Source organism: Microcebus murinus, chromosome 11 (genome assembly GCF_040939455.1).
Source record: "Microcebus murinus isolate Inina chromosome 11, M.murinus_Inina_mat1.0, whole genome shotgun sequence".
In the NCBI taxonomy this organism is placed as follows: domain Eukaryota; kingdom Metazoa; phylum Chordata; class Mammalia; order Primates; family Cheirogaleidae; genus Microcebus; species Microcebus murinus.
The window spans coordinates 84,471,654-84,483,693 of NC_134114.1; the positions used below are offsets into that span (position 1 = coordinate 84,471,654).

General features: G+C 41.3%; 1 protein-coding gene across 1 annotated transcript in view; it reads right to left on the reverse strand.

Annotated features, from left to right (window-relative positions):
- Positions 1 to 12,040, reverse strand: part of EPB41L4A (erythrocyte membrane protein band 4.1 like 4A) — a 241,476-nt gene that overhangs the window by 98,932 nt on the left and 130,504 nt on the right. The window contains exons 6-8 of the mRNA XM_076008268.1: positions 4,127 to 4,224; positions 2,857 to 2,977; positions 828 to 915 (exon numbers count right to left, since the gene is read on the reverse strand). Coding sequence (XP_075864383.1) covers positions 828 to 915; positions 2,857 to 2,977; positions 4,127 to 4,224 — 307 coding nt within the window. The remainder of the gene's footprint in view (positions 1 to 827; positions 916 to 2,856; positions 2,978 to 4,126; positions 4,225 to 12,040) is intronic.

Consider the following 12,040-nt stretch of genomic DNA (forward strand, 5'->3'; position numbering starts at 1 on the left):
AAAAATGGAAATAAATTAATTGGCCAACTAAAAATATACAGAAAAAAATTAGCCAGTTATAGTGCCGCATGCCTGTAGTCCCAGCTACTCGGAAGGCTGCGGCAGAAGGATTGCTTGAGCCCAGGAGTTTGAGGTTGCTGTGATCTAGGCAGGCTGACGCCATGGCACTCCAGCCAGGGCAACAGAGTGAGACTGTCTCAAAAAAAAAGAAAAAAAATGTAGTGGCTCAAAGGTTATGACCTGGATCCAGGTCACTCAATGCAGATTCAGTGTAACTGCTCACTGACTATACCCAGCAAGTTATCATAAATCACTGAAAAAAAAAATCTGAAAAAAATTTCTATAAATGTAATAATACTTATAGCAGGTGGTAACCTTCATAGTGACAGAACCTGCACATCCAACACAGAACCAACAATACTTGTACCCGGACTGTTGCCCGATGTCTACTTTACCTAGCAAGTAATTTCATTATGGTTTTCAGCCATAAAATCTATTTTTGGAAAATTCTAATACAATCAATTATAGACCAATTTTAAATTGTTTTGACATTGTTTAGCTAAACCCTTTGGAGCTGTTATCCAGATTGTGTTTTCAAGCCCAGCTAATTGTTCTCTACACATGAAAATATAATCACAGATTTTTATGCAAAACTCATTAGGGTTTAATCCACCCAAGAGCTGCTTTGTGCTAGAAAAACACAGATGAAAAAGTATCACCTGCTTGCTAAACAACAGGACTGCAAGCTTCCCTTTCTGAGTCTCAGTGACTTTTTAAGAAAAACGTCACCAGCTTAAAATATTTTGTGTTAATTAAATGTTACTCACATAGACGGGATGGAGGTCAACGCCATACATCTCCAGGGGTTTGGCGGTCCGCAAGTAATTCAGCTCAGCTTCAGAAGGAGCCTGACCCCTGTGCCCAGCAGAAAACAAAGAGCCTTATTTTACTGTAGCTACTGCACTTACAGGGAATGTAAACCATCTTCATTTTATTCCCTGGAAAAATAAATAATCCTTTGTACTAATGCAAACATACATCTTTGCAGTTCAAGAAGGCCCTTGCCATCTCGGTGACAAAATTTTATACTCTAAAGGTGATAACTTATAGTAAGTTAATTTCATTTACCGGATCTATTCTTGCTCGTTATAGCCCATCCCCAGTGTCCCAGCATGTTTTAAAAACTCTCAGTTTCAGAAACCCCCAAAGAGGTTACTGAGAATATAAGCGCTCCAAAGGAAAAGTGTCCCCTCCACAAAGAGTAAAATGTCCCTGAGCAGCAGCAGCTCTCCATCAGAAGCAAAGGAAACTAGAACAGTGGTGGGGAGGTGGAGAGAATGGACCCCCCACCACCCAGCTGGGGTCACATCAACATCTCCTAAGCACATATCCAATTGGAAAATTTATCAGCTGACATATACTAACTGCAAAAGTTATGGTCATTTTCTTGCTACAGAGTGTAGAAACCTTCTCATTAACTTCCCTGGTGGTAATATACAGAAAACAGCATTCACTCCTAACAAGGGTGGGCATCTGCTACGGAGCCTCCACAGATGAGTTAAGGGGGAGACAGAAATTAAGAAATGCTGCTTTGATGCATTCCCTTGTTTCAGCCACAGTGCACTGAAAAAACCCAGTAATATACCATATTTCTGAAAACCACGAAGAATGCTCATCAAATTAGACACAAGAAAGCTACCAAACCCCGATCAAGCTTATTCCTAGAAATGACAGTCACACTGGCACCACCATCACATAAAACCTATGAGGGCCCTTACGCAAAGCTCCTTGATAATTTCAAAATATAGTTTTACTTTGAAACTCCTAGTAGAATTAGTATTCTCAGAATGAGCCAAACACGTGGTCTTTCATAATGTTATTAATATAACAAGCTCTCTTAGCACCCACTTCAGCAAAACCTTGAAATGAAGGACCCTACAATCAGGCTGGAGAGGATTCTAGCCCAGCGCTTGCTAATAATACAAGATCGAGAGCCTCCTTCGCTTATTGCAATTCAGCTGCTGACTTCTGCTTCTGCTCACTGAAACAGATCCTCTAGGCAAACGTTTTTTGTTGACCAGATTAATTCTAATTTTTTTTTCCCTGACTATAATAGATCTGAAATCAAGCATATTCAAGAGGGAATGTTACATAAGAGGCAATAAAGCAAAGTTAATCAGTATAAAGGATTTAACCAAAATAACCATAATTAAATTATAACTTCAATGCTGCAAGCCATTAATTGAAAATCCTACTAGGGGAGTGTGTCTACTCTCAGAAGTGCATGAGATGCTAACATAATACCCTCCGAGGCCCCACACCAGTGTCGTCATGATTTCCAGATTTACTGCTAAAGCCTGAATAGGATTTGGCTTATCACTATGAAAAATTTGCATATTTAAGACAGAGCAAACCCAGAGTACATTAAAAATGTTTGTGTTTATAAGTTACATTCATAGCTATAGAAATAAATTTCATAAGATACTGGTGACAGCAAAAAATTGTAAAATACAGTATTAATAGAATGATTCCAGTTTTGTAAAATCATAATAATAAATCTATATAAGATAAATTTTCTCTATGAGAAATTGTGCAGAGAGAGAGGTCTGAAAGGCCATTTACCAAAACATGGTGACTTAAGGTACTGGAATTTACTTTCCCTTTTATACTTTTTAAATTGTTAAGAGTTCTCAATGAGCATTTAGGGTTAAAAGCAATGAAATAAACTATAAAAAAAGAATACAAAAATGTTCAGGGCACAGGTGAAGAATTTATCAATCTAGAAACTACTCTTATGCCTGCCAGCTACATAAGGTGACAACCGACAGATGATGCCACATAAGACATGATTCTTACATCAGAGTTTTATGGATCCGTTCTATGGCTTCTTCAAGTTCTTCCTTCTGATCAGGAACAAACCGGTACTCTGACACATACCCTGCAGTATGCTTATATGGGTCATAATCTCCAAGTTCAGCTAAAAAAGAAAGAAAACTATTTAGAAAACTATTCCTTAAAATACAAGAATTAAAACATTCCTATTACACTTCAACATTTTTCTTCAAATGCCATATTAAAAGTTCACACAGAACTCAATTTTACCAAAACAACTCTGGATGGTATCAACAAAATCTTAGCTTAAAAACATAAGTTCTACATTTTTGCTTCCCCAAAGACTATAATTATCATTTTCATTTCAATTATTCTCACCAGTTTATAGAAAATAAAATGTTATAAACAGAATTTAGAGTACAAATATTAGGAATGCTGGAGGTGACAAACAACCATGACCCCAATATATCCTCTCAGACAATGACACCAAGAGATGGAGCATGTGATTCGAAATATGTCTTTGCCCCAAATAATAGCCAGGGAAACGTAATACAATGCTGCATACATATCTCCTTACAGTTTACACAAAAGAAGCAAAATGAAACCAGAGAGCTCACTATATTATTCTTATGAAAATATTCCTTCCTATGTTAATCTACCTTGCAAGCCCCAGCCCAGTTTATCTGCGTGACATTTTCCCTAGGATATTTCTTCTGGATTATTTCTGGTCTGCAAGTGACACAAATGCAAAGACCATGCTGTCGTATTCCACCCACGCCTAGCTTGAGTCCTGGAGGGTGTTTGATAATTATTAGAGAAAATAGTCTCCGCCTTAATCTCCAAAATGACAATGCAACCTGGAGCTGCCCCACCTGGGCACTGCCATGACGCTGACAGCCCACATGTCCGCCACACTCTGAGTCTACACTGGCACCTGGCCACACAGAAGCAGTGTGATTTCCAGGACATTAACGGCCTGGGCAGGCGATCAGTGATCGCAGGTGGGAATGCAGGACGTGGAGCAGAACAGATCGTTAGGCCCTTCACTTAACTGAGCATCAATGCTCTTCCTGCAACTACAACGCCACAAAACCTACTACAAGGGCTGTGTAAACGGCTCCCTTTTTACCTGCTCCAAAGGGACACCGATCAGAACTTGAGTTCTAAAAAAATTTAACCTTTTTCAGCGAAATGTCAGTTGATAAGGGTTTTCATACCTAAACTTGCTTACAAAGAAAAATGCAAATATTTCCTCCAGACATTTCTGAAGCAAGTATGCACAAGGGGAACCTACACTGGATGACATATGCTCCCAGCTGGGCAGCGGTGTTGATCGGGCAGGGCAGCCGGCCCTGAAGGACATCCTGCTTCACCTGCAAGAAAAACTGATACCTAAAAGAGAAATGGAAAAGAGAGATTAACGATCTCTTACAACGCTCGGACCTGAAGTTGCAGCCACTGATAATCAAAGCTAACAAGTAACTATTCACCTTCCATTAAAATAAAGCCACCCTCCACGCTTGCGTGGGGGGGGGGGCGCTCTTGAGTCAACAGTGACTATTTCAACAGGCCTTAAAGAGGCAATCCAGGGAGTGGCCACAAATACAGGCTCTCAAGTTGGACTGCCTGGCTTGCCTCTCAGCCCTGCTGCTCACACCGCTGCAGCCTCTCCGACAGCCACCTCCCGCCAACGTGCGACATCAGGACAGCTGACAGCACACGCCTGATAGGTAGGGTTCAGGTGGCGGCTAAACACACGCTGCTCCTGCCACTACCATCACTGCCCCTGCAACATGCTCTTTCTGAGAGGGACAAATCACAAGGACCCAACCTCTATTACACCTGCTCTACAGCAGGGGTCCCCAACCTATGGTGAGTTATATAATTATTTCATTATATATTGCAATGTAAAAATAATACAAATAAATTGCAAAGTGTAATGCGCTTGAATCATCCCCAAACCATCCCCCCGACCCTTCACCAACCCTGATCCATGGAAAAATTGTCTTCCATGAAAACGGTCCAAAAAGGTTGGACGCCACTGCTCTACAGGGTCTAAAATCACATATACAGGACCAAAAGGTCATCACAGTGCAATTTCATCAATCCTCCTACTGTCTAACACCCTGCCCATTATTTGCAGCTTTGCTCATTCGATGTTGCCAAAAGAAATTCTGTTACAGTAACAGTGCTACGCACTGTTCCAAACATTGTAAATAAAGAAATTCATAAGTAATCTACAGTAACTTAGGTAGGAATTTTTAAATGAAATCAGTATTAGTTTCTCCATTCTGCAGATGAGAAAACTGAAGACACAGAGAGATGAAGTAACTTGTCCAGGATCTCACAACTAATTAAGCAGCAAAACTAGAACTGGAACCCAAGCAATCCAACCCTGGAACTCTCTCAATCAGGATGTTGTACAGCCTTCATTGGCCAGGGGTTTTTATTTGTTTATTTTTTTCTCTTATTCAGCCTTTCTGCTATTGGACCTGAGAGGGGCCAGAGGTTTATGAACCATCAATACCATCCTCAGACACTAACACTTACACACACGTGCACATGCTCACACACTTTAGACTGTTCTTTTGTGATTTCTCTTTCTTTGCAAGGTGACTATGTCATTGGGAGTAGCAGAGAAAAAGAAAATGAGCTATAAAAGTCAGCTGTGAGAACTGTCTCTTCTCCAAATGCTCACAACCAAACCCCTTAGTGAGGGAACCAATGTTAGAGGCTACCCTGGTTATTACTAGAAGATTGATATCAACTTTGATTGCAGCCACAGGCCTGAGAGGAAACCTGCTCAACATCCTATGTGTCTTCACTGCCCATTTCAGCGAATGGCACCACCAACTTCAGATGCCCAAGTAAAAGAACCCTGGGAACAATGTGTAACCAGCACTAGGTCCCACTTTCAATCACCAGATATGCTGTTTGTGGAATCCGTACTTTTCTCTCCATCCCCTAGTCTAGATCAATATCTCCTAGATTTCTAAAACCACCTCTCAAATGGTCTGCCACTGTGCATACTTATGGCTCTTCCAGTCCTCCCCAGATGTAAGCAGGATTCTTAGGATCATGGCACACCTCTGATAAAAATGCCTTGAAAGACTTCCATTTGCAGGATATAGTTCAAGCTCCTTAAGACAGCTGATAAGACTTCTGCTTACATCTTCAGCCAAATCCCTCATGGCTCACCAGTGACCACCCTCTCTCTCTAATTTGCACTCCCTTTTCCAACCCACCTTAACTGCCTTTCATTCCTTGAATGCTCACCTGGGATAACAAATCACTCTGTAGTGATTGCAAAGTGATTGTGCTTCTCTTGGAGAGAACAGCAAAGTGAGTTATTAGGAGAACTTAAATGCAAAAGCTGATAAACTAAGGACACATTCGCTAGAATTACCACTGTTGGCTGGAAACTTGGATTTTACTACACCCTTCTTCGCTATTGGTACACTTCAAATTTCTTTTCCTGAAGTGTATTTTCTTTTTTTAAAGAAATGGATCACAGGCCTTTTTGTTACAACAGGGGGGCCCATTCATCATCTGTGGTGAATGTATTAAAAAATATATAAAATTTTTAAAAATTAAAGAAATGAGTCACAAATGTATATTTCTCTTCCTCTATTAAGACTTTAATAACATCTGACTAGACGGCCAAACCCCTTTGCCAAATACAGAACAGGCTTTTGCTTCAAAGACAAAGGGAAGGAAAGAGAAACAGAAGAAGATGAAAAATCAAAGACAGAGCTGAAACACAGAAAGACAAAAAGATACAAAGAAACAGGAACTATATCACATTGGTGATTGCATTCCCAGGATATGGAGCTTAGCACATAGTAGCTGCTCAATAAATATTTGCTGATTTGGCGGATGGCTATATAGATGAACAGATAGATAGAAATAAAAAAAAACCTGAACTGTCTTTTTTGCTGTATGAAAAATTCATGAAGAAAAAAAGGACACCTATTCAAACCTCCCCAGGAAGCCTGCCTTTTAAAGATACCTTAAGAAAACCCACCAAAAATCAATGAAAGCAAACTATTTTTAATTTAAAACTTGTACATCTTGGTGCCAATTCAGCTTTTTTCAATTTGATTTTTATTATAACAAGCATCTTATTAGGTTCATAAAAGACAAATGTATGTTAAAGTAAAATCATATGCTAAACACTTTATAGTCACTCATGGCCTATTTGAAATTGACTGTATATATTAATAACTTATTTTGTCTATTTTGTGGGACTTAAAATTTAACATTTTATTTAAATCACAAAGATTTAGAGTTGTTGGGTCATTCCTCCTGTGTCATTCTGATTAAAGCTATGACTAAATGCTTGCGTCCTTGTTTATCTCTGGTTTCAATTAGGGTGAACCTATATCCTAGTTTTCCTATGATAGTACCAGTTTATTCCTATCATACAGGTGTAATTATTAATTCTCTCCTCGACATTCTCTGAAGTATCAGGGTTTGAAAAATAAATTATATTGTGACCGTAGTTATATTGTACCCCACTGGAGAAAAAAGTGCTGAATAATAATGATCTACTTAACTAAGAAATTTCCAGAACATGTTGTGGGGCAAAGCAGAGGCTTCATAAAGCAATTTCTGTTTACCATCTTGGGTAAGTTAACATCCTGGTGTATATGCATTGTCTTCCTAGACTGTATTCGGTCTCCCACACCATCCATGACACTACCACTCCAACATCCAACACAATAGAAGGGCTTGAAATATTGGCCGCACAGTTTTATGTTTACCTGATGTTCGTTGAAAAAAGCTGAACTGACACCAAGATTTACAAGTTGTTGAGGACCATTAACAATTTAGCTATTATCAGCAGCAAAAAAAAATGGGTGAAGAAGTCTTATTTAAAGAAAGGGTAGAGAAACCCTGTTCTTCCAAGAACCTAAAACAGAAGGCCCCCATGAGATTTCATGGCCCAAAACAGTCACGAATGCTCACTTCAGGGCAGCCTGAAGTGCACCTTCCAATAACCAGAGAGCCTGGTGAAGAAACTGCAGGGCGTGGGGACAGGGAGGAGGAGTTTGATTTCAACTCATGAAATCAAACTCATGATTTCATGAGCTACACGGGCCACATGAATGTGAAAGAGAAGAGAGTCCCTACGCACACCGAAGGTAATAAAGACTAGGGTGGTTTTCTTCATCCCACAAAGTGTGGGAGGCATGGCATTCGCTAGTGACCTCAACAGTCTGGATAAAACGTCAGTGTGAGGAATAGAGGGAAATATTTAAATAATAACACAATACCGAATAATGTGGAAAAATGCAAGTATGACTTAGGAAAAAAAAATCAGTAGAGAAAGTATCTAGCAATTCTCAAGAGAAAGTAACAAAGAAGATCAGGAACAACACTTTCACCTCTGAAGTTTAAAATCGATGGCTAAAATATGGAAATAAACAGCAATAATATCACTTTACAGTTATATAGTCCTTTAAAGCTCAGAAAGTCTGCACTAAAGGAACCCATAATGGAATGCAACCCTCACCTCAACTCCCAGGTAGATAAGGACCATTCTCTTCACTGAAAGGGGGAACACATGACCGAAGGTCACTCAGGAAGTAAAGAAGCTAAAACAAGTTAATCTCAGAAGAAAGATTATGGGTTACAAAAAGAGGAAGCATGGGTGAACTTAATGTCAATCCCCAACCAAAATGCAATATTACAAAAACAAACAAACAAAAAATCAAACACCTGGTTTTAGAAGCTAAAAAGCATTTGTTATGAATGAGTCATTTGGAACTAACATTATTTTCTCTTTTAAAAAGAGGTGTAATATCCTTAGAAGTTCAGGGAAATACCAAGGACCTCAGAGATAAGGTTGTCAACAAGGCAAGTGATAGTCTCTTCAAGCAGACTGAAACCAGACCCCTCCTTGGGCATTACTGAATCTCCTCTTACTCAATACACTGGAATCCGGTGCTCCAGACAGTCATTAAGTGGAGAAGAGGTAAGTGAATTCTGTCTTGACATACAAATTCAATAAACGCAAATTAGAGGGCTGTATTAGGATGATTCATAGTTAAATGAACACCTACTCCTGGAAAGTTCTGATTAATTGACTTAAACCTATCTCAGATCTTTTCCTAATTTTTCAATCAACAATTTGAAAATATATAATCACCATTATTTCCATTTTAGCTATCTTTAGCATCACTAAACACTTAACACTTCTGCAGTATGGTAAGTACATTGCATGTATTATCTTAAAAATCTGTCCAGTCATCTTCTTGAAGAAATACTATCATTCTATTATACAGATGAGAAAACAGACTTTAGAAAAGGGTATACAGTCTTCTTAGGATTACACAACTAGTGAATTACAGAACAAGGATGCAGTCCTCAGCCTGTCTGACTCCACAGCCTATCTCTTAACCAATATGTGTGTTGAACTTAGCAAATCTATAGAGGATACAGAGCTATGACAGACACATAACATGGAAGAATGTCATAACATTTTGAATTAGGACTAAAAATAACAGAACTCATGAGGACACAAATTACTTAAAGAACTGATGAAGAGAAAAGAAATTAGATTTATTTTGCATAGACCCAGAAAGAAAACCTAGCACTGATGGGAGAAATGTCAGAAAATCACTATTTCTTAACTGAATTTCTTACTGCTTTTCAAGGCAGTTAAGTTTCCTATCTAAAAGTATTTAAGAAGCAGCTGGCTGATGTGTCAGAAATGTTCTGGAAGGATGGAGTTTACAATATCTGGCCTCAAAGTCCCCCCAACTTCATTTATTATAGAAAACATTTTAGAACACATAAGTAGGAACTCCAAGTTGATATGACTCTACTGACTTACACTTTTCATAATCTGAAACTTTATATTCTTGTGCATCCTATTCAACCATGGTCTTTTCTCCTAAATGCAATGTCCTTCTGGAATATTGCATCTAGTATGACCATATATGTGCATGAGAAGATTCTCTGTAGATTACTCTATAATTAAAAGGAAACAATCTAGGTGGCCATCCACAAGGGCATTATTAAGTAAATTATGGAATACTACGTAGGAATAAAAAGAATGGGTGATGTGGTGAAAGGGGTCCATGCAATATGCATGAAATAGTAAGATGTTAAAAAATTAAGATGTGGGAGAGGAGGATCAAGATGGCGGACGAATAACACCGCCAGAAAGAGTGTCTCTGCAGAAAAGACAGATTCTAGCAGAAATTAGAAAAAAGAAGCAAAAAGACGAGCATACAGCAGACGAGGGCCGGAAGGAGGGGTATCTGAGACCCCGGGAGACTCCACGGGAAGAGGCTGCGGAGGAGAACTGGAAGCTGAGACTGCTGGAGCAGCCCAGAGACCAGCGGGAAGGGTAGGTGGATAAATCACCTTTCCCCTCCCCTGCATTTGGGACTGCTGGTGGGCTTCCAGCGGGTGGAGAGACCTGTGGACTCCAGCCCAGAAACAGCCGCTGCCAGCTAGCAGTGAGCCTGTAGTGGACACGGCACCAGACTCCCAAATCCCTCGGGGCACCTCCTTGTGCACAGACCTGAGCCGCCAGGCAGGCACCATATTGCCTCCTTCTCCCCTCCGCCGAACCTACCCGTGGCTGCCCAGAGAGACAATACAGCCACCAGCTGGAGGCACCTCCAGGGAACGGGACCTTCCCGTTTGGGACCCTACAGCTGACTCAGGGGAACTCAGACTGTGAGCTCCCTACCCGCCCGCCCTCCCAGGTGCTGCTGGCACAGTGTTCCCAGGAGAACGGTGCCAACTCAGAGGCTGAGAGACACAGACACAGCTTGGACTCCCTGTGGGTGAATTGGGACCGGAACTCCTCTCCCTGGTGGGGATACAGTTTGAACTCTGGGACCCAGAGGTCAGACCTGCAGACTAGATCCCGTGCACTGAGGTCTAGCATTGCCCGGGGCACAGAAGGGATATTTGTGAACAGCCTGCTGAGGTGTGTGTGCCTCCAGGGGCAGATCAGCGTCCTAGAGGGCAACCCTCCCACCAAAGGGAGGCTGTGCGCCCAGCCCAGGCAGCATTTCTGCGCAGGGAACCTCCCCACCGGCATCACAATCCAGGGAGGCCTGGTGGCATGTGGTCTGGCCTGCTGGCAGAGGCCCAGGAGTAGCTGCGGAGTTGGGGAGGGTGGAAAGAAGCGAGGCCCGCTCCAGACTGCGGGTCTCAGACAGCCCCACCCCCCCAAGCAGACTTTCTGGCTGAGCGGGACCATTCCAGCCCCGCCCTGACAGCTTTTCCTGGAAGCAGAGAACAGAACTTTGACCCCTGCTAACGGCCTGAGGGCAGGCTTACCCAACCCAACTCCGCCCAGAACAAGAGCTGATAACAGGACACAAAGTCAACAGCATAGCCTGTTCCTCCAAGCAAACGCCACCTACTGACAGGGACGGCATCTTGCACAGCCTTTCCACGGCACCCACTGACTCAATATACAGGGAGTGGTCCAATCACACCCACAGACACCACCTAACGCCTCAGAAACTAAACAAGGTGTATGAATAGCCAAACAATAACCTAAAGGAAAGAAACAACCACTGATCGACATGGGAAGAAATCAGCAAAAGAACTCAGGAAATATGAAGAACCAAACGGAAAACACACCCCCAAAGAGGAGCACCAGCCCCCTAGAAATGGACACCAACCCAAATCAGGCAACCAAAATGACAGAAGAGGTATTTCGTATGTGGATCATAAGAACACTCACCAAGCTGCAACAACAACTCAATAACCAACACAAAGAAACCACAAAAAGCCTCCAGGATCTGGAAAAAGAAATGGACACAATGAAGAAAAGTTTAACCGAACTCCTGGAAATGAAGAATCAATTCAGGGAACTACAAAATACAGTGGAAAGTCTCAAGAACAGGGTAGATCAAACAGAAGAAAGAATCTCAGAGATTGAAGATAACACCCTCCAACTAAATAAAACCATCACAGAGATAGAGCAGAGAAACAAGAGAAAAGAGCAAAGCCTATATGAGATGTGGGATTATGTGAAGAAACCTAATGTGAGAGTCATAGGGTTACCAGAAGGGGAAGAAGAAAACACCCAAGGGTTGGACAAGCTATTTGAAGATATAATAGAAGAAAATTTCCCAGGCCTTGCTCAAAATCTCGATATACAAGTTCAAGAAGCTCAGAGGACCCCTGGGAGATTCAATGCAAACAGGAAGACGTCACGACATGCAGTCATCAG